The following is a 23,489-nucleotide window of genomic DNA, read 5'->3' as shown; positions in this document are numbered from 1 at the left end:
AACTTGAGTGCTGTGGAGAAATGTCTGGAACACTATTAATAACTGAGACGCCCTCAGAATACAGTATGTACTATACACAGCCTGCACTGAATAACATCAGACTCTGCGGTACCCCATTATGACCACACATTACTGTGTTGTCTTTTAGCTGACACTTATCCAATGCACCTTCTAGAAATGCATTCAGCTAAGGAATGTGAAACAACCACATCCCCATAAATGTTGTGATAGAAATCCACAATGAACTGCCTATTGTAGGAAAGAATGAGTTGTTGCAGTTGTTGCAGTTACATAAACAAGTAATAAGTAATTGCTAATAAAAACATTTATTGGACTTTGTTTTGTTTTCCATTTTCTCTCCCACATCCACTGTACAATCCCACTCTGCTACATTAAAGTTCAAATTCCTCCTTCACTTTACAATGATCTCACATCAGATGTATTTCTCGTTAAACCAGAATAACCTGAGGTTTGATTAAAACAGGATCAGAACAAACTTGTAAAACCTAAAATACATGTATACTATGTGGGAAGGAATCAGCTGGGAAAAGACAGTGTAGGGGGCTGTTGAAAACAAATTAAATTAATACCCAGGGGGTGGTGTTGGGCCCTCTGTGCCCAATTGGAGTGTATTGGATAAGGTCTGCATTGAAACAGACTATTACAAACACATAAGGCCCCCCACCACTAGACCGGAGGGCAACCTTAAAACTAAACCAAGCAAATATGTATCTTAACAATCCAGTTTAACACAACCATTAGATTATTTCATATGGTGTTTCAGATGTGTGCTTGCTTCATGAGCAACATGAGACATTTCAGTTGGACATAGTAAAACCAGCAAACATTTACAAAACAGTCTAAAAGTACATTGTCAACAGGTCAAGTGTGCCATTAGTCAATGCTAGCCATCTCTTCAATTACATTCATTTTGCTGATAAGAGAAAATTGATGTTCAATTGATGTTTTAAGGTTGCCCTCAGGTCTTGAAGAAAGTCTCTAAGATGAATTCACAAATCTGATAGAAAATATTTAAAAACAGTCAAAGTCCTTTCAGCTTGGGAAACAGTGCTGTCTTACCCTGTCACTTTTCAAAACAACCTCCCTTCCCAAGAGAACAGATAGCGCCATTTGTGAAGCACTGTACAACTTGCAGAGTATTCTGATTGCCAGAGGTGCCATGGGGTTGGTGAATACTGCCAGAAAGAGGTGGTGTAATAAGTGGACTCTGCCTTAATTGTGTGTCGTCAGTCAGTGATGAAAGGGGCTGCAGTACCCTATTACTAATCTACCGACCCTGGTCATTTGCATACTGTACATATTCTAACCTGCTAGGCCAGATTAGAGTGGTTACATTACAGAAGGACCTTGCTTGCCATGGAGTGTTGTCTTTTGTTTTGGTATTTTGGATAATTCCGTCAGACAATGCGAGTGCCCCACATTTTAGAACAAAAAAATGGACATGATTTCTTTACAAAACCAAGTCATCTTCAATATCTCAAGACAACTACCGTGGCTCAACGAAAGGAAAAAAATTACCTTGGTGTCACTGACTTGAACCGGCTAAATCCAGCAAAGGCCCTTTAATGTTTTCATAAGTGTACTATATATTTTGCATCCAACTCCCCTATTCCGTCCTCATCCTACTCCTTCCCTCTTCATCTTTACCCGGATTTGTTGGCCCCCACTAGGTTCATGAGTCCGTCCGTGCTCATGGACTTGGGGCGCTCCAGGGGGAAGCCCAGGGCTCGGCTCCAGATCAGCTGGGCCAGCACCCCCAGTGCTCGGGACACGCCGAACAGCACTGTGTAGTAGTTCATCTCTGTCATCCCATAGTACTGTTAGGACAGGAGAGAGGGAGGGGATGGAGGGTTAATTTCACAGAACAAGGTATTTCATTATTGCGCTCCCAATTATATGTGATACATAATGGCTTTGCAGGAAGATGAGGGACAGCTCAAGTAGAGGAGAAGAGCGCCCAGACTTTTTTTTTTGTCTGACTGTTCACTAAGATGGAACAAACTATGAAAAGAAGCTCAAATTAGACCTTTACATTTTCCTTCATCCCGTCAAGAGATGGAGGACTTTCTTGTAACCTTCATGCAGTGTCCCTCCCAATCAGTTGAAAGTGTACTGCAATAGTTGGCTCCATCCTTCTGTAACCCCACCACTCACCTGCAGCAGCACTCCACTGTGGGCGTCCACATTAGGCCAAGGGTTCTTGGCCTTGCCCTGCTCCAGCAGCACGTTGGGCACGATCTTGTAGAGTTGGTGCACCAGTTTGAACATGGGGTCATCGGGCAGGTGCTTGAAGGCAAACTCCTGCTGGCAGGTGTACCTGGGGTCTGTCCTCCTCAGGACGGCATGGCCGTAACCTGGAACCACCTGAGAGAGAGAACGCAAACAGAAGGTCAAAAAGGTAGGATTACTATCTTTGAGGTTACATATCATTCCCCTTGCAGCTTATTCCTCAAATGAAAACGTAAATGCATCCTTTCTTTTTTACACCTGTCCACTACACTTTTAGGTAGATGGAAAAGTTTCCTTTTGGTTTCCTGACCTTGACTCATTAACCCAACTTAACATGCCCTCCAGTCCAGACCACTTACCCTTCCAGACTTGAGGGTGTTCCAGATGTAGTCTCTCATGGCCTCGTCAGACACCTCTCCTCCCATCTCCTTCTGCAGGGCCGTCAGCCATACCAGCACCTCCTACAAGGGGCATAGGTCAGAGGTAAGGCAGGGGCTCACTCCAACCAAAACAAAATCACTGCTTTCATTCTCCATTTTCACTACTGAGCTTATTATAGTTCCATAGCCATCCTCTCTCTCCATTATGTTAATGGAGAGGGAGGATGAAAGCCTTGCTTTGAATGAAAACAGATACCTTTGGATAAAGGTGTCTGCTAAATAGCACACATACATATAAATACACACACTACCATTCAAACATGGAGTCACTTAGAAATGTCCTTGTTTTTGAAAAAAAAAGCAATTTGTCAATTTTTTTAAATAACATCTATTTGATCAGAAATACAGTGTAGACGTTGTAAATGACAATTGTACGGCTGATTTAATGGAATATCTACATAGGCGTACAGAGGCCACTTATCAGCAACCATCACTCCTGTGTTCCAATTGGCACGTTGTTAGCTAATCCAAGTTTATCGTTTTAAAAAAGCTAAGTGATCATTAGAAAACCCTTTTACAAATATGTTAGCATAGCTGAAAACTTCTGATTAAAGAAGCAATAAAACCTGCCGCCTTTAGACTAGTTGAGTATCTGGAGCATCAGCATTTGTGGGTTTGATTACAAAATGGCCAGAAACAGAACTTTCTTCTGAAACTCGTCAGGCTATCCTTGTTCTGAGAAATTAAGGCTATTCCATGCGAGAAATTGCCAGGAAACTGAAGATCTCGTACAAATCTGTACTACTCCCTTCACAGAACAGTGCAAACTGGTTCTAACAAGAATAGAAAAGAGTGGGAAGACCTGGACAAGTACATGAGTGTCTGGTTTGAGAAAGACGCCTCACAAGTCCTCAACTGGCAGCTTCATTAAATAGTACCCGCAAAACACCCGTCTCAACAGTGAAAAGGCGAATCTGGGATGCTGGCCTTTTAGGCAGAGTTGCAAAGAAAAAGCCATCTCTCAGACTGGCCAATATAAATAAATGATTAAGATGGGCAAAAGACACTGGACAGAGGAAGATTGGGGAAAAGTGTTCTGGACAGACAAATCTAAATTTGAGGTGATCAAAGAACATTTGTGAGACACAGAAAAAATGAAAAGCTGGAGGAGTGCTTGACGCCATCTGTCAAGCATAGTGGAGGCAATGTGATGTTCTGGGGGTGCTTTGGTGGTGGTAAAGTGGGATATTTGTACAGGGTAAAGGAGATCTTGAAGAAGGAAGGCTATCACTCCATTTTGCAAAGGCATGCCATACCCTGTAGACAGCGCTTAATCTTCAGGCTAGGGTCTATTTTTCTCCACTTCCTATCTGACTGACGTGCCCCAAGTAAACTGCCTGTTACTCAAGCCCAGAAGCCAGGATATGGATATAATTGGTACCACTGGATAGAAAACACTTTGAAGAAATGTTAAAATAATGTATGCCACGATAACACAATTGATATGGTGGGAGAAAATCCAAAGAAAAACCAACCAGAAAAAATTGAGCCCATGCTCTTACAATGGAAAGCTATGAGTCATTGCAATTCCAGCCCCCAGATTGCAATTCATATGGCTTCCACTACACGTCAGTGTTCAAGGTTTCAGCCTAGTTTCTTCCCAAACAAGGAAGAATTTTGAGTTTTGGTACTGGGAGTTAGAGTTGGAGTCTGTGCGTGTGCGACGATGCGCACCTGCTTATTTTGCTTTTCTATTTCTATTGAACATAACCATAGCCCCCCGGGGCGGCAGGGTAGCCTAGTGGTTAGAGCGTTGGACTAGTAACCGGAATCCCCGAGCTGACAAGGTACAAATCTGTCGTTCTGCCCCTGAACAGGCAGTTAACCCACTGTTCCTAGGCCGTCATTGAAAATAAGAATTTGTTCTTAACTGACTTGCCTAGTTAAATAAAGGTCAAATTAAAAATACTTCTTTCCGTATGAAATAGTATAGTTTGATTACATTTTTGATTACTTTAACAAAGTTTGGCGGTAGCTTTTTGGATTCCTTTCTCTGCATGTTGAACGAGTGGATTACTGAAATCAACGGTGCCAACTAAACTGACTTTTTGGGATATAAAGAAGGATTTTATCTAACAAAACGACCATGCATGTTGTAGCTGGGACCCATTGGATTGCAAATCAGAGGAAGATTTTCAAAAAGTGAATATTTTAAATCGCCATTTGTGATTTTATGAAGCCTGTGCTGGTTGAAAAATATTTTGAGGGGCACCGTCCTCAAATAATCATATGGCATGCTTTCCCTGTAAAGCCTATTGTAAATCGGACAATTCAGTTCGATGAACAAGACTAAGCTTTTAACCGATATAAGACACTTGTATGTACCTAAATGTTTAATATCCATAATTTTAATGATTGTTTATTTGAGTTTATTTGAATTGCGCGCCCTCCTTTCACCGGAAGTTGTCGACGGGTGTCCCGCTGACGGGACGCCTAGCCCTAAGAAGCCAATTTCCTCCTACAACAGGACAATGACCCAAAGCACAGCTCCAAACTATGCAATAACTATTTAGCGAAGAAGCAGTCAGCTGGTATTCTGTCTATAATGGAGTGGCCAGCACAGTCACTGGATCTCAACCCTATTGAGCTGTTGTGGGAGCAGCTTGACCGTATAGTACGTAAGAAGTGCCCATCAAGCCAATCAGGAAGCATGGTTAAATCTCTTCAGAAAACATCAACAAATTGACAACTAGAATGCCAAAGGTCTGCAAGGCTGTAATTGCTGCAAATGGATTCTTTGAAGAACATAATTTAAAAATCATTATTTATAACCATGTCAACATTTTGAATATATTTCCTATTCATTTTGCAACTCATTTCATGTATGTTTTCATGGAAAACAAGGACATTTAAGTGACCAAACTTTTCAACAGTAGTGTATACACACACAACCAGTATATTTATAGAGTATATTTTATATTCTTCAAAGTAGCCACCCTTTGCCTTGATGAAAGCTTTGCGCACACACAATCAGCTTCACCTGGAATGGTTTTCCAACAGTCTTGAAGGAGTTCCCACATTTGCTGGGTTGAGGTTGGGTGATTGTGGAGGCCAGGTCATCTGATGCAGCACTCCATCACTCTTTCTTGGTCAAATAGCCCTTACACAGCCTGGAGGTGTGTTGGGTCATTGCACTGTTGAAAAACAAACGAAAGTCCCACTAGGCGCAAACCAGATGGGATGGCATATCGCTGCAGAATGCTGTGGTAGCCATGCAGCTTAAGTGTGCTTTGAATTCCAAATAAATCACTGACAGTGTCACCAGCAAAGCACCCCCACACCCTTACACCACCACCTCCATGCTTCCCGGTGGGAACAAAATGCGGAGATCATCCGTTCACCTACTCTGTGTCTCAAAGACACGGTGGTTGGAACCAAAAATCTCAAAATTGGACTCATCAGACCAAAGGACAGATTTCCACCGGTCTTATGCCCATTGCTTACATTTGTTGGCCCAAGCAAGTTTCTTCTTGGTGTCCTTTTAGCAGTGGTTTCTTTGCAGCAATTCGACCATGAAGGCCTGATTCACGCATTTTCCTCTTTTGTTTTTTCCCCCTTTCTCCCCGATTTCATGGTATCCAATTGTTAGTAGCTACTATCTTGTCTCATCGCTACAACTCCGGTACAGGAAAGATGAAAGTCATGCGTCCTCCGATACACAACCCAACCAGCCGCACTGCTTCTTAACACAGCGCACATCCATCCCGGAAGCCAGCCGCACCAATGTGTCGGAGGAAACACCGTGCACCTGGCAACCTTGGTTAGAGCACACTGCTCCTGGCCCGCTACAGGAGTCTCTGGTGCGCGATGAGACAAGGACCGGCCAAACCCTCGGACGACGCTAGGCCAATTGTGCGTCGCCCCACAGACCTCCCGGTCGCGGCAGAGCCTGGGCGCGAACCCAGAGTCTCTGCACTGCAGCCCTTAACCACTGCGCCACCCGGGAGGCCGCATTTTCCTCTTAACAATTTATGTTGATGTATCTTGTTTGGGATGCAATTTCTGAGGCTGCAGCAGAGGTAACTGTGGGCCTTCCTTTTCTGTGGCAGTCCTCATGAGAGCCAATTTCTTCATAGCGATCGATGGTTTTTGTGACTGCACCTGAAGAAACTTAAATTTCCGCATTAAAGTAATAGACTGTCATTTCTCTTTGCTTATTTCAGCTGTTCTTGCCAAAATATGGACTTCGTATTTTACCAAATAGGGCCATGTTCTGTATACCAGCCCTACCTTTTCACAACACAACTGATTGGCTCAAATGCATTAAGGAAATTCCACAAATTAACTTAACAAGGCACACCTGTTAATTTAAATGCATTACCTCATGAAGCTGGTTGAGAGAATGCCAAGAGTGTACAATGTTGTCATCAAGGCAAAGGGCGGCTACTTTGAAGAACCTCAAATATAAAATATATTTTGATTTGTTTAACTTCTCTAGGGTAGGGGGCAGCATTGGGGATTTTGGATGAAAAGCGTGCCCAAATTAAACTGCCTGCTACTCAGCCATAAAAGCTAGAACATGCATATAATTAGTAGATTTGGATAGAAAACTCTGAAGTTTCTAAATCTGTTTGACTGACGTGAGTATAACAGAACTCATATGGTAGGCAAAAACCAGAGAAAAAATCCAACCAGGAAGTGGAAAATCTGAGGTTTGTAGATTTAACTCTTGGCCTATCGAATGCAGGGTCTATGGGGTCATATTGCACTTCCTAAGGCTTCCACTAGATGTCAACAGTCTTTAGAACCTTGTTTGATGCTTCTACTGTGAAGTGGGGGAGAATGAGAGGGGAATGAGTCAGAGGTCTGCAAGAGAGCCACGAGCTGTCTCGTGAGAACGAGCTGTCACGTGAGAGCGAGCTCTGTTCCATTGCATATCTACAGACAATGGAATTCTCCTGTTGGATCATTATTGAAGATTCATGTTTATGTAACATTATTAAAGATTGATTCTATACTTCGTTTGACATGTTTCTACGGACTGTAATAACTTTTTGGACTTTTCGTCCATACTTTCCGCTGGACTTGTACGCGCGTCATGAGTTTGGATTGTGTACTGAACACGCAAACAACAAGAAGGTATTTGGACATAAATGGACATTATCGAACAAAACAAACATTTGTTGAACTGGGATTCCTGGGAGTGTATTCTGATGAAGATCATCAAAGGTAAGTGAATATTTGTTATTTCTGCTTTTTCCGTAAAGTTTTTTTGAAATCTGACACAGCGGTTGCATTAAGGAGAAGTGTATCTATAATTCCGTGCATAACAGTTGTATCTTTTAGCAATGTTTATTATGAGTATTTCTGTAAACTGATGTGGCTCTCTGCAAAATCACTGTATGTTTTGGAACTACTGAACGTAACCCGCCAATGTAAACTCAGATTTTTTTATATAAATATGAACTTTACCGAACAAAATATACATGTATTGTGTAACATGAAGTCCTATGATGAAGATCAAAGGTTAGTGATTCATTTTATCTATATTTCTGCTTTTTGTGACTCCTCTCTTTGGCTGGAAAAATGGCTGTGTTTTTCTGTGACTTGGCTCTGACTTAACATAATCGTTTGGTTTGCTTTTGTCGGAAAGCCTTTTTGAAATCGGACACTGTGCCTGGATTTGCAACAAGTATCTTTAAAATGGTGTAAAATACATGTATGTTTGAGGAATTTTAATTATGGGATTTCTGTTTTGAATTTGGTGCCCTGCAGTTTGACTGGCTGTTGGCGAGGTGGGACGCTACCATCCCACGTACCCCAGAGGTTAACACCGTTTTGGTTACTACATGATTCCATATGTTATTTCATAGTTTTGATGTCTTCACTATTATTATACAATGTAGAAAATAGTCAAAATAAAGAAACCCTGGAATGAGTAGGTGTTTCCAAACTTTTGACTGGTACTGTGTGTGCCAAGTGTACAATACATTAGGAACACCTGCTCTTTCCATGAGAGTGACCAGGTGAACGCTATGATCCCTTAATTATTAAATCCACTTCAATCAGTGTAGATGGAGAGGAGACAGGTTAAATTAGGATTTTTAAGCATTCAGACAATTGAGACATGGATTGTGTGTGTGCCATTCCGAGGGTGAATGGGCAAGACAAAAAAACGTAAGTGCCTTTGAACGGGGTATGGTAATAATAAGTGCCAGGCACTCCAGTTTGAGTGTGTCAAGATCTGTAACGCTGCTGGGTTCGCGCTCAATAGTTTTCCGTGTGCATGAAGAATCCAGACAATTTGACAACTGTGGGAAGCATTGGAGTCAACATGGGCCAGCATCCCTGTGGAATGCTTTCAACACCTTGTTGAGTCCATTCACTGACAAATTCAGGCCGTTCTGAGGGCAAAAGGGGGTGCAATTCAATATTAGGAAGGTGTTCCTAATGTTTTGTACACTCAGTTTTCATAATATTTACACACATGTTAACTTTGACATTAGCATCCATACACACCTGGTTAGCCAGTCCATGAAGAGGTCCGGCCAAGCCGTTCATAGCTGCGCTGAAGGACAGGTAGGGGTCAGACAGGGCACTGCCCACTAAGTGGCTGGTGTGGGCACTCACATTACCACCCTCATGGTCACTATAGCAAAGGAGAAAAGGGGAGTGAATGAAAGAATAAGTGATGCAGCCACATAACTGCATTGTGCAATGACAGAGCAGGAGCTGAATATGCACACCCTAAAGTTACCAAGGTAGAGACTAATGGATGATAAACTGAGAAAAAATGATTATGAATGAAGTAGCACTCTCTATAAAATAAAAAACTGACCTGTGAATGGTGAGGTACAGTCGCATGAGCTCAGTGAACGTGGCATCGCTGTAGCCCAGCATGTTGGTGAAGTTGTGGGACCAGTCCAGACTGGAGTCGATGGCGCCGATGCTGCTGCCCTCACGGTAAAGGTTGCGGTAAATCTTGGCCGCAACGCATGGCAGTTTAGCAATCAGATCCATGGAGTCTTCATAGACAAACTGAGAGAAGAGAATAATTTTCATGTCAATAGTGTAATCGGAAAGAAGGCACTCTTTCAACAGATTTTTAACACATTTGTTCAGATTCCACCATCTTGACTTCTTATAACTGTGGCGCATTGACATTTTTCTACATTTCACAATGGTTTGTCCTATTGAACAACATGGTTTCCCACAACAGTGTAAACTGTTCAACATTCTTTAGGGTATGTTTCCTGAGCTCACCTCCCAGTACATGGCCTTGTTGACTCCCTCGGAGTAGGCTCGGGCGAAGCTACTCTCACTGTTCAGAGCTGTGATGGCGGCGCTGAACTGAGACATGGGGTGGAGGTTGGTGGGGAAGTTATCCAGCATGGTGACCACGTGGGAGGGAAGAGCTGCACGCTTGGCCCACTCCTTGGACAGCCAGTTCACCTGGGGACAGACAATAGGTTAATTGGTCAAGCTATGCACACCAAACGTAATGTAGTTTTGTATGCAAAATATAGTCCGTCACTAAACCAACATGGAAGCAAACCTTCTCCCAGAGGTCCCAGAGATAAGATCTATTGTCTGTGGTTAAGCTTTATGTTGTGGTTTATGGTATACGAGTCAACCACATTATGTATATAGTCAATAAAAGAGATCTGTACCATTATGCAAAGGGTTGTTGTAACAACATGTTAAGCTGATGTGCCATACTCTCTCTCCATAATGAGTTACCAAGCTAACACTCACCTGTTCCTCTGTGGGCACCTGGCCTGTCACCAGCAGCCAGAACAGACCTTCGGGCAGTGGCTCGGCACCTCCTGGAGCCTTGGGCAACAGCTGCTGGCACTCTGGAATGCTGTAACCACGGAAACGAATTCCCTAAAAAAAAAAAGTTTGAAAAAATGATATCTACACTCCCCTCCATATGCGCGCGTGTGTGTGTGTGTGTGTGTGGGGGGGGGGGGGGTCTATACCCATCATGAGGCAACAGTACAGAAAGTACCGTTTAGAAATGACAGCACTTATGTATCAAAGTAGTCCAAATATTAGTATTTGGTCCCATTATTCTTTGCACGCATTGACTAAATCAAGATTGTGACTCTACAAACTCATTGGATGCATTTGCAGTTTGTTTTGTAACTGAATGATAACTGAAGCAAACTTCCTTATAAGTGAGTAGATAAGATGTTTCTAAAGACTTCTAAATTATTCCTAATAATGCCAAGATTAAGAAAAATCATTAACAATGATGAGTAGGAAAGTTAGAGGCTACAGCAAAACATGCTTACCTCTCACCATTACCAATAACAGAGGAGGTATGATCTTTATGCCTCTATTCTTCACTCATTATCCATAATCCTGGTAGCATCCACATGAATGTAGAAGTGTACAGAAACATCTATTCTTACTTACAATAAAAGTGACACCAAAAATACAGAATTCAGTTCCTATTGGGGGAAAAAATAATCCAAAACAAACCGCAGCCAACAAGTTTTTATTTTTATTTTTTATGTTTGCATCTTTTTAATAATGCACTTACAGTTGAAGTCGGGAGTTGCCATACACTTAGGTTGGAGTCTTAAACTCTTTCAACCACTCCAAATTTCTTTTAAGCAAATTATAGCTTTGGCAAGTCGGTAAGAACATCTACTTTGTGCATGACAAGTAATTTTTCCAACAATTGTTTACAGACAGATTATTTAACTGTATCACAATTCCAGTGGGTCAGAAGTTTACATACACTAAGTTGACTGTGCCTTTCAACAGCTTGGAAAATTCCAGAAAATTATGTCATGGCTTTAGAAACTTCTGATAGGCTAATTGACATCATTTGAGTCAATTGGAGGTATACCTGTGGATGTATTTCAAGGCCTACCTTCAAACCCTGTGCCTCTGCTTGACATCATGGGAAAATCAAAAGAAAATCAGCCGACCTCAGAAAAAAAATGTAGACTTCCACAAGTCTGGTTCATCCTTGGGAGCAATTTCCAAACGCCTGAAGGTACCACGTTCATCTGTACAAACAATAGTACGCAAGTATAAACACCATAGGCCCACGTAGCCGTCATACCGCTCAGGAAGGAGACGCGTTCCGTCTCCTAGAGATGAACGTACTTTGGTGCAAAAAGTGCAAATAAATCCCAGAACAGCAGCAAAGGACCTTGTGAAGATGCTGGAGTAAACAGGTACAAAAGTATCTATATCCACAGTAAAACGAGTCCTATATCGACATAACCTGAAAGGCTGCTCAGCAAGGAAGAAGCCACTGCTCCAAAACCGCCATAAAAAAGCCAGACTACGGTTTGCAACTGCACATGGGCACAAAGACCGTACTTTTCGGAGAAATTTCCTCTGGTCTGATGAAACAAAAATAGAACTGTTTGGCCATAATGACTATCGTTATGTTTGGAGGAAAAAGGGGGAGGCTTGCAAGCCGAAGAACACCATCCCAACCGTGAAGTACGGGGGTGACAGCATCATGTTGTGGGGGTGCTTTGCTGCAGGAGGGACTGGTGCACTTCACAAAATAGAGGGCATCATGAGGAAAGGAAAATTGTGGATATATTGAAGCAACATCTCAAGACATCAGTCAGAAAGTTAAAGCTTGGTCGCAAATGGGTCTTCCAAATGGACAATGACCCTAAGCATACTTCCAAAGTTGAGGCAAAATGGCTTAAGGACAACTAAGTCAAGGTATTGGAGTGGCCATCAAAGCCCTGACACCAGTCCTATAGAAAAGTTGTGGGCAGAACTGAAAAGGCGTGTGCGAGCAAGGAGGCCAACAAACCTGACTCAGTTACACCAGCTCTGTCAGGAGGAATGGGCCAAAATTCACCCAACTTATTGTGTGTGGGAAGCATCTGGAAGGCTACCCAAAACGTTTGACCCAAGTTAAACAATTTAAAAAGCAATGCTACCAAATACTAATTGAGTGTATGTAAACTTCTGACCCACTGGGAATGTGATGAAAGAAATAAAAGCTTAAAGAAATAAAAGCTTAAATAAATGTTTAAGTGTAAATGTATTTGGCTTAGGTGTATGTAATATATATATATATATATATATATATATATATATATATATATATATATATATATATATATATATATATATATATATTAATATAATATATATATATATATATATATATCAGATTAAAACATATATAATTTGTGACGAAATAATAAATGTTATGTGCCTCATTTGCATATATACACTGGGTGCATTTGCATACATTAATATACAGGGGTGGAACAGGGATGCAACCACCAAAAACCTCCCTCAGTCTGTTTTATTCAAATACCTTTGACCCCACATTGACATTACATAACCCATAGGCCCTATGTCACATGACTTATGACTTTTAAGCCAATATCCGTAAGTGGTGCTGAAAAGGCTGCAAAATATCACCTTCCTTATTCTCAGCTAATGTAAGCTGATGAGAATGGTGGGACTTAAGGTCAAGTCACTGTTTAAGTAGCTAGTTGTCTAGCTTCAAGCATCAGACACAGGATGGTTTTTATTTAGTTCCATTTCATTTAGTACTATCCAATTAATTTGCATTCTGCCATCTCCCTCAGGGGAGTACTAAGCAAGTGTGGAAATCATTATCTTTCAAAACAATTCTCTTCAGCTCAGCCATGGGAAATTAATCACTAAAGGGCATGCCTAAATGTTGTGTCATCTAGGCAATTCTTTTGTTCGTTTTTGGTTTAAAAAAATCCTAATATCACTACGAATTCAGCAAAAAATGTGTTTAATATAGGAAATCTGTTCCCAAGTTTCCCACAAATTCTTTAAAAAAAAGTGACTTATGTGATCGAGTCTCAATGTAATCAAGGTATGAAGGGCTTAGTTGTCATCAATTTGCAGTGTACAAATGATTATAATTGTGTTCCAACCATCCAATCAAACAAATCAGTCTACAGCTGAATCTAGTTGCCTACCCCCCTAAGTGTAAACAATGTAAGATGCCAACAAGCAACTGAAAATGGCTAAAATGCCCAATCTATCCCCCTACCTGATACTGAGCTTGCATTCAGTTCTCTGTCCAGGGCCTTTCCCTGCACAGACCAACTCACCTCATCTGCATCCAGCACTGAGGTCTCATACACCAGGCCCTTCATACCTCTCATCCCACCGTAGATCTGTAAAGACAAGGGCACACACACTTAACATCAATAGCTACCATATTCACACGACAACTGGCACTGAAAGGGGTACGTCTATAATGTAGAATGTTTACAAATGACAGTTGAACTGAATGTACCATATCCACAGTGATTGAGCCGATGTTGGTCTTGCCATACTGCGTTTTGAAATTCTTAATCCTACTCTGTTCTTTAGGGACAAGATCCAAAAGCACATCTCTCAGGTTCTGCAACGGCACAGAGAAAATACAATACGTCACAGTTAAAAAGACAACTCATTTATGAGGGCCACTCAGTTCAAAACATCACAGCACTGCTAGGTAAAAGGCATATGTGTGTAAATCAAATTGAAAAATGAAGGAGGTCCAGTCAGAGTACTTACTGTTGATGTAGTGGCATTTCTGGAAGCGGCGAAGAGACATGCTGTGCTCTGAGAGGCACAAGAAGGTGTCAAGAGAGAGGCAATCAGTCAAAACAGGTTGAATCGCCAACATGTATCACAGACAGGCAGTCATCAGAGAAAGGCTTCAAGTTTCAAAAATCAGAGGGGTGTTAGTCCTCACTTTAAAACATCAGCAAGCCTCAATGCACTGCAAGGTATCCCCAACAATGACCTAGGCTGCATCCCTAACAATGACCTAGGCTGCATCCCCTAACAATGACCTAGGCTGCATCCCTAACAATGACCTAGGCTGCATCCCTAACCATGACCTAGCCTGTATCACTAACGATGACCTAGCCTGTGCCACTAACGATGACCTAGCCTACCTAATCACTGCAGGAGAGAAACTGAAGTGTTAGTTCCATGACAAAGGATAACAAACAGAAAATTGCTGAACGCTAGACGTGTGCAGTGGCAAATAGGCCTACATATGCCAATGCATTTATGTATTGTAACATAGAACTGATTCAGTCAAAGCATTGCTCACAGCACTGTATCTAAAGATCATCCATGTTCTAAGTGTTTTAGGGCCATAAGGACACAACCACATGTTTTTTTTATACCTCAAGTCAGAATGTATCTGACCTTTGATTTACAGAAAAATAGAGCTTTGCCCAACTGGAAACAAGATGCCTTCACACAATCAAGAAATATTGGAAAAGTTATGTAGCCTGTACAATTCACTCAAATGCAACTTTTCTAATGTTATGTGCTATGTGTTCCAGCTAATCAAACATGGCTGGTTCTCTTTTGCTTAACATGCAAGAGATGCCTTTTCCAGAAGAGTTAGTCAACGAAAGACTAATTTGCCTCCTGCTGTGAGTAACATTGTGGGAATGAAGCTGCATTGCAAGATATGGTAACCTACTTTATAGTTGGTTACTAGTACTTGCCTAAAACCTACAGTAGTGTACAAGCAACTGACGTTGGACAGCCGGTATCTGATTGAATCAACTCTGAGTCAGTGGCACAATATCAAGGCAGTGAAGGCCCACATAAGTACGATTCAGTATCATCTAGCTAGATGTCGTTGTTTTTTATAATTATCCCAGATTGTCATTACAAACTAAAACTGGGGCTAGGGGGCGAGCTAGCTAACTACAGTGTGCTAGTTCGCTAGGTAGCTACGAAAATCAAGCCTAGACATTTAGCTAGTGTTATCAAAGATGGTAAGTTAGCTACTATACACATTACCGTGCTAGCTTCATAGTTTAGTCTATATACTTTATATTCTACGGTACATAGCTGATTAGTTAACTACACATCACTTAGCTAAGGCCTAGTCTTAAATTAGCTAGCTACAATAGCTAAATGCTAACTTCGTTTGTTCTTATTGGCAAGTGGCTAACCAAAGTTTTAGCATGCTAGCTAACGTTATGGCATGGGGCGGGACAATGCGGCGCTTATATCCTTTATCGTTCTCACCTTCGTTGAATTTAAGAGCTTCGGGGTAAACCTGTAGGCGGACAGTAGGGACATGGTGAATGTGACGAGTTTGTGTTGGTAAATTCTGACTGTGCTGGTAAAAATCCCTAGTACCTCGTTGAAGGTGCCCCTCCTGAGTTTGATGGTAGGTGAAGGTTGAGAGAGGAACAGGCCAACAAATGAGATTGGCTCGGAAAAGGCATGGTTTGGGTGACGTACATACCCATAATCTGCCTGTGGGTGGGTGTCTGGCTGAATCTAGCATCAATGATTTTAAATTAAATTGCGGAAAGTGTGATCTTCAACGACATAAGATTGTAAGTGTAACATTCAAATGTTATAAAACACAATGGCTTAAAGATAGACTTAAGAAATTGCTCCGCCATTTCCCGGTTAGTAAAATTCTAATTGCCCCATTTCAGTCACAAAACAAACTGTAGGCCCTAAGTATAGTGTAGAGAATCATTGCACCATCTGAACAGCTTTAAAATATATTTTCCATAATTAAAAAAATACTGTATTTTTCAGCTGGTGTACAAAACCGAAAGTATAGGACACAAAATCCTAAATTTAAAACGGGAAACATGGACATAGCAGACCAGATTTACTGCTTCTTGGAGACTTGCTTTTGCTTACAATGACAACTCTAAGTGTCACATTTATGTGAATTGTCGGGTCGCCCAAAAAGTTTGTCTGATTCGTTATTATTAATGTCTTAATACAAACCCACTTGTGTGTAATGCAACACTAAAACACACTGAAAACAACTCCAGATTGATGGAAATATATTTCTACAACAAAGTATGAAAAACAGATGACCATGACAAAAGATGAATACACAAAATAGAAGAGGAATGGGAGTTGCTGAAGAAAGTATAAATCAAACCTTTCCATCATTCACAGGATACAATTAAACAAAGCAACAAGCACAGCAACCATGCTGAACAATTTTACTATCTTAACTATTGTTACAGAATTTGATTCACCATCTGCTTCAAGAGTAAGCTTGAACATTTAAACTCCTGAAATCATCCAGAGTGATACCATTTCCCCCCCATTGCTACAACAGTCTGTTAGAAATACTATAAATAGCACCCGCAATTACATCTTCTAAATATGTGCATGCAACCAATACACTTGATTTTAATTCATTGCAGTAATATACACATTACAAGAGTGTTCTACCCACATCATACACACCTGCATAAGGACAATATAGGTTGAGGCACAATAGCACAAATGTGAGAATATAGTTGATGTCATGAGTTTTCTTAACAGTAGTTGCCCAATAAGTTATACCTTGCATCTTGTGATTGATAGAGCAGAACGAGCTAGTGTCGAGTTCTACAATCTTCAACTCCCCCCATTCCTGTATTACAGACAGTAAGCACCTGGTGCTGGAGCTGCTCTGGATTGTCTGCAGCCCCACTAATGCAGTGGAAGGTAGTCGTGTATAAAGCTGAGCTGTGTGAACTGTAGGATGGAATCATAGCTCATCATGAGGGAGTTGCAGAGCATGGTCGCAAAGGTCTGCAGAAAAAACCCATCAACGAGTTACATTTTGGTATTGATTTTTCACTTTTCACATTGTATTACAAGTCATTCCAAACACAATTTTGTAAAAAGGTGTATCCCCCCCAAAAGCAATACATGTAGTCTCTGGTGGTCAATATAATGTATTGGATCAAGTAAGATGGTGGTATACCTGTTCTCTTGCTGCAGAGTTTGTCTTTCACGTTGTCTGTTTCATGGGTAAAGAATTCGATGATCTCGTCTTCATATTGTTCAACGATGGTCTCACACTACGGGTAAGACAGAGAAGATAATGGTTAAATAAGATGTAGTGGGGGACACATTTCAGTGAGAGGCAGAAGCTTGGAGCCACTGGCTTCAACCTACAGTACAAACATATGAATGTGGACAGTTTCCACTGCATTGGTCTGCTTGTGTGAAAGTTGCAACAAAGATGCAATCAACTGTAGTCATTATCATTCACTACATTAGAGGTTCTAGAATGTCACACTGATGAGCTATAGCGTGTCATCATCCCTAGTCCCTACCATGTGAAAATGAAAACAAAATGGCTACCCACAGCAAATTTCAGGCTGGATGTGACTCTGGAATCCAGTTTAGCCTCTGAGAGGTCCATGGGTTTGCCGTTCCGAGACGTGACCCTCTCATAGGTCTCCCTGCTGGTGGTGGGTTCCAAGCGTTCCCCGTAATCCTTCATCCTCTCACATACCTCCTCCATTAGCTCCAGTAGGTTACCCTCAGAGCGGGCGAGAGGAACCTGGGGGGGAACACAATTTTGGTGAGCTCAACCAGAGAGAAAGATGATACCCCTTGATGCGGTAGCACAAAAAGGGGCTCTGAGGAAGGACCTCCTTTGCTGGATCAGCACACAACGTCTCACCACCGGCTCCTCGTGCTGAATAAATCCACCTCCTAACTGAGGTGGGTGAATAGCAACAGTGGTGTTATAAGGGTTTTTTGTCTCGAACCGTTCTCTTCACTAATCAGTAAAGCATTGTACAAACTTCTAGTAGGAGAAACAGATAGAGTGATTGGATAAGCCTCTAGAGCAATTGTAAGTGGAAGAACATACTCTTTGGGGACCAACCAGGTCATTCTACGCTAAGGTAATTAACTGCTTGTTGTAGTACATATATATAAGGCATTAATAGTAGTAAGTGTTTTGATGATTGTTGATGTTATATATTAAGGACAAAAAGGAAACTGTAATAACGTGTACAACTGTGTGACTTGCAAACATTGAATAAAAAGTAGAAACTAGACCCAAAACCCTAGGGGAGAGAACGCCTCTGACACTCCCGTTCTAGGGGAACAAGTCTAGTTTCTACACAAAAGACAATTTAAAGGATTGGACAGCCAACTCATTTATATTGTAAAAAGCAAAGTTACTCTGTATTAATATTCAAGCAGTATTAACCGACGGGTGTAGGCATTAAATCGTAAATCGTTTGTCTAGATAGTAAAAGTGATTGGGAACCCTATAGAGCAACGGCGAGTTGAAGAGTCTACTCTATAAAAGGTAAATAGGCATTAAATCGTAAATCGTCTGGCCACCGATTTGATGGTTTATGCCTAGATACAAGAGTCTTTGGGAATTCTATAGAGCAATGGAGAGTTGAAGAGTCTACTCTTTGGGAACTAAAGATGCCTGGTAAAGGTACCACAAGGGAGAGGTACTCTAAGTCTGATTGATAGTATCTAAGATCCCGAAACACGCCTAACGGCAAACGGCACCACAAAGGCTAATCTCAGAATAAAAGGGCAGGATACATAACCAGGCCAGTCTGGCGGGCCTGTGAGTCACCTGTTAGCCGGGTGACATAAGAACTTGAGTGAGACGACTTGTATCACTCTCAACGGGGGTACCTTAACGGTCTTATAGCAAAATCCCCTACCGCGACACCCTATAATAGGAAACACTGTGAAAACGCATGAATATGTTCTAAAAACAACGCTGTAGAATCCCAGCCTACAAATAAATAACATTGAATGTGTAAAATAAGGCCAATGAAGGAGCCAGTAGCCCTCAGGTACACCTACCTCTCTAATAGACTGGCTACCATCTGGGTTGATTCTAAAGGACCCGGTCTGGATCATTTTGTTAGGATCCACCTGAGATATTGCCCACTCCATCTCATCCACCATGGCCCTACACGCTGATGGACAATAGCGAAATGTTAGGTAGTTTAACGAAGGTATGCGGACCAAAAGTGGACGCACAATGTAGAAAATAAGGGGTTTGGGATGATATTATGACATTAAACAGGATCTAGTGTAGTAAAATGGTAGAAATCCAAAGACTTACCTCCACATTTGAGATCCTGGCCCTGCCTGACTCCTTGGCAGTGGTTTACAAAGAGAGCAAGTAGCACACACAGAGCAAGTGATTGCAAGGGATGCCACATCTTCATCTAAGCAAAATTAGAGAGTTGGGGGGGGAAAAAAACACAACAAATATACAGAAACAGACAATTTTATCAATATTATGGAGACATGCAAGTCATTTCTCAATGAGTTGTTATTACATTCAGGGGAATTGTTCGGGAACATTTTTTTTTTCAAGTTCAGGGACTATAGCTAGCTAATGTAAATCAAAATAAATTAATGGTAAATCACACTCACTGACCATTCGTGCATGCTACTGTGCTGAACCGTCTCTGACGTGTAGTAAAGACAAAAATGTAACATTTAATGATCAGTAATTACCTGTTGTTTGTTAATTTCAGCCACCGCTACAACGATTTGGAAATGTTAATTCCACGCTGTTCCATCGCATTCGGTAAAAACTGGTGACGTAGGCAACGGCAGGGACGCTACCAAGAGGTGTCCAAGTTTATGCCAGAGACACTTAGGACCCAAACCAAATGTAATCAGAAACCCGAAAACATAATTCGATTTCATGGCAAATATCCACCGGTCTTTAATATAAAAAGTCATACGCATCACAGTCAGGGAAACGTACTTTTTATTTAGAATGTTAAGTGTATTGCATTCTAATCGCTAATGTGCAATGGTCCACGGCTGTCTTTCGTTTCGCCAGTTTGCGTTAAGAAAGCCAAACTGGTCATGTCTTGACGGGATATAGATTTTGTGAAATTGTCAAAAGTATATATATTTTTTTGCTAAACCTAACCCTTCTCCTAACCAGTTACGTTAATTAGCTTAACCTGCTGAACAAGGAATTAATCTACATTTACATAATGGGTCCCTGGAAGAAAATGTGAACCGTTAATTATTTTTTCAATTTCAGTCAAGGGGAAGGTTTAGTATTTTTTAAATCAAGTCCAGAGGAGATTTCATATCATTTGTAATTGATGAAATGTCTATACTTATCAGTATTTTAGAATAAGTTGCTTATTGTGCTATATATCGATGTGTGCCTTTGAAATATAGTCCAGGGGAGGGTCATAGCATTTGTAATTGATGAAATGTCTATATTTATCAGTGTTTTAGAATAAGTTGCTTATTATGCTATATATCGATGTGTGCCTGATGCCGGCCCTATCTGATTCTTCTTTGGGGGTGCAATATCAAGTGCGCCTATAGGCTATTTGAGTGTGGTCTCAATCAAAAGAACCATAGCCTAGCCTATAGGCTGTGAAGTGCATGATAGGAGAATTACAGAGCAAAGTTATATTTCTAAGTTAGTTGCTGGAATGGTGTAAATAAAACAAGACTGCATTACACACTGCAATGGATATTCCAACCCTGAGCCCGACCTGCACTGCTCCTGCTGATCAAAAACAATTTCGTGTGCTGCATAACCAATCGCTGTGCTGTGTAAGTAAACAGGTGGCAGTTCGGGAGGAGAGGCATAATAATGCGCGCAGACTAGCCTATGTTCTGTTCAGTTTGATGAGGAGGGCCTGAGGTCAAATTTGACTTTACTACTATAATTTATTTATACTATAACTTTATTTTTATTTATTTATTTTTCTTCTTGGGCCTCTATAACTATATCTATTGTTTTTATTTTTGTTGTTGTTGTGTGATTTGGATTAATCCCCTCTACCACACGGAAACCCACTAATCTACTGACGGAACGCAAGAGTTGGCTAATAACAGACCTCCATTCTATGCTAGCTTGCTCCTATGCTACCGATTTAGCTATCTAAATCGCCGTGACCCCCAACCAACCTCTCCACTCACTGGACCCTTTTGATCACTCGACTGAGCATGCCTCTCCTTAATGTCAATATGCCTTGACCATTGCTGTTCTGGTTAGTGTTTATTGGCTTATTTCACTGTAGAGCCTCTAGTCCTGCTCATTATACCTTATCCAACCTATTAGTTCCACCACCCACACATGCAATGACATCTCCCGGTTTCAATGATGTTTCTAGAGACAATATCTCTCTCTTCATCACTCAATACCTAGGTTTACCTCCACTGTATTCACATCCTACCTTACCTTTGTCTGTACATTATACCTTGATGCTATTTTATCGCCCCCAGAAACCTCCTTTTACTCTCTGTTCCAGACGTTCTAGACGACCAATTCTTATTGCTTTTAGCCGCACCCTTATTCTACTCCTCCTATGTTCCTCTGGCGATGTAGAGGTGAATCCAGGCCCTGCAGTGCCTAGCTCCACTCCTATTCCCCAGGCGCTCTCTTTTGACGACTTCTGTAACCGTAATAGCCTTGGTTTCATGCATGTTAACATTAGAAGCCTCCTCCCTAAGTTTGTTCTATTCACTGCTTTAGCACACTCTGCCAACCCGGATGTTCTAGCTGTGTCTGAATCCTGGCTTAGGAAGACCACCAAAAATTCAGACATTTTAATTCCAAACTACAACATTTTCAGACAAGATAGAACTGCCAAAGGGGGCGGTGTTGCAATCTACTGCAAAGATAGCCTGCAGAGTTCTGTCCTACTATCCAGGTCTGTACCCAAACAATTTGAACTTCTACTTTTAAAAATCCACCTCTCTAAAAACAAGTCTCTCACCGTTGCCGCCTGCTATAGACCACCCTCTGCCTCCAGCTGTGCTCTGGACACCATATGTGAACTGATTGCCCCCCATCTATCTTCAGAGCTTGTGCTGCTAGGCGACCTAAACTGGAACATGCTTAACACCCCAGCCATCCTACAATCTAAACTTGATGCCCTCAACCTCACACAAATTATCAATGAACCTACCAGGTACCTCCCCAAAGCCTTAAACACGGGCACCCTCATAGATATCATCCTAACCAACTTGCCCTCTAAATACACCTCTGCTGTTTTCAACCAAGATCTCAGCGATCACTGCCTCATTGCCTGCATCCGTAATGGGTCAGCGGTCAAACGACCTCCACTCATCACTGTAAAACGCTCCCTGAAACACTTCAGCGAGCAGGCCTTTCTAATCGACCTGGCCGGGGTATCCTGGAAGGATATTGATCTCATCCCGTCAGTAGAGGATGCCTGGATATTTTTTTTAAATGCCTTCCTAACCATCTTAAATAAACATGCCCCATTCAAGAAATTTAGAACCAGGAACAGATATAGCCCTTGGTTCTCCCCAGACCTGACTGCCCTTAACCAACACAAAAACATCCTATGGCGTTCTGCATTAGCATCGAACAGCCCCCGTGATATGCAGCTGTTCAGGGAAGCTAGAAACCATTATACACAGGCAGTTAGAAAAGCCAAGGCTAGCTTTTTCAAGCAGAAATTTGCTTCCTGCAACACTAACTCAAAAAAGTTCTGGGACACTGTAAAGTCCATGGAGAATAAGAACACCTCCTCCTAGCTGCCCACTGCACTGAAGATAGGAAACACTGTCACCACTGATAAATCCACCATAATTGAGAATTTCAATAAGCATTTTTCTACGGCTGGCCATGCTTTCCACCTGGCTACTCCTACCCCGGTCAACAGCACTGCACCCCCCACAACAACTCGCCCAAGCCTTCCCCATTTCTCCTTCACCCAAATCTGCTCAGCTGATGTTCTGAATGAGCTGCAAAATCTGGACCCCTACAAATCAGCCGGGCTAGACAATCTGGACCCTTTCTTTCTAAAATTATCTGCCAAAATTGTTGCCACCCCTATTACTAGCCTGTTCAACCTCTCTTTCGTGTCGTCTGAGATTCCCAAAGATTGGAAAGCAGCTGCGGTCATCCCCCTCTTCAAAGGGGGTGACACTCTTGACCCAAACTGCTACAGACCTATATCTATCTTACCATGCCTTTCTAAGGTCTTCGAAAGCCAAGTCAACAAACAGATTACCGACCATTTCGAATCTCACCATACCTTCTCTGCTATGCAATCTGGTTTCAGAGCTGGTCATGGGTGCACCTCAGCTACGCTCAAG

At 41.7% G+C, this 23,489-nt stretch overlaps 2 protein-coding genes across 3 annotated transcripts; both read right to left on the bottom strand.

The window, feature by feature from the left end:
• Window positions 1-307: 307 nt before the first annotated feature.
• Window positions 308-15,874, bottom strand: LOC110528253 (citrate synthase, mitochondrial). Of its 2 annotated transcripts, XM_021610150.2 has the most exons (12): window positions 15,771-15,874; window positions 15,657-15,687; window positions 14,172-14,219; window positions 13,909-14,016; window positions 13,721-13,786; window positions 10,386-10,517; window positions 9,894-10,082; window positions 9,469-9,668; window positions 9,150-9,279; window positions 2,610-2,711; window positions 2,176-2,385; window positions 308-1,838 (listed from the first exon to the last, which is right to left on the bottom strand). In XM_021610150.2, exons 1-12 carry the CDS (start codon window positions 15,857-15,859, stop codon window positions 1,665-1,667), a joined length of 1,479 nt encoding a protein of 492 aa, XP_021465825.1. In that variant the 5' UTR covers window positions 15,860-15,874; the 3' UTR covers window positions 308-1,664. The 2 variants fall into 2 exon arrangements, with proteins under 2 accessions (XP_021465825.1, XP_036839732.1); XM_036983837.1 differs by lacking the exon at window positions 15,657-15,687 and having other exon boundaries at window positions 15,771-15,817.
• Window positions 15,875-16,424: 550 nt separating this feature from the next.
• Window positions 16,425-20,046, bottom strand: LOC110528254 (protein canopy homolog 2). Its single transcript, XM_021610151.2, has 6 exons — window positions 19,896-20,046; window positions 19,495-19,600; window positions 19,230-19,345; window positions 17,749-17,946; window positions 17,362-17,458; window positions 16,425-17,186 (listed from the first exon to the last, which is right to left on the bottom strand). Exons 2-6 carry the CDS (start codon window positions 19,598-19,600, stop codon window positions 17,143-17,145), a joined length of 561 nt encoding a protein of 186 aa, XP_021465826.2. The 5' UTR covers window positions 19,896-20,046; the 3' UTR covers window positions 16,425-17,142.
• Window positions 20,047-23,489: the final 3,443 nt, after the last annotated feature.

This window comes from Oncorhynchus mykiss, chromosome 7, assembly GCF_013265735.2.
Source record: "Oncorhynchus mykiss isolate Arlee chromosome 7, USDA_OmykA_1.1, whole genome shotgun sequence".
NCBI classification, from domain to species: Eukaryota; Metazoa; Chordata; class Actinopteri; order Salmoniformes; family Salmonidae; genus Oncorhynchus; species Oncorhynchus mykiss.
The sequence above is the reverse complement of the archived record's forward strand: the minus strand, read 5'-3'. Positions and strand labels throughout refer to the sequence as shown.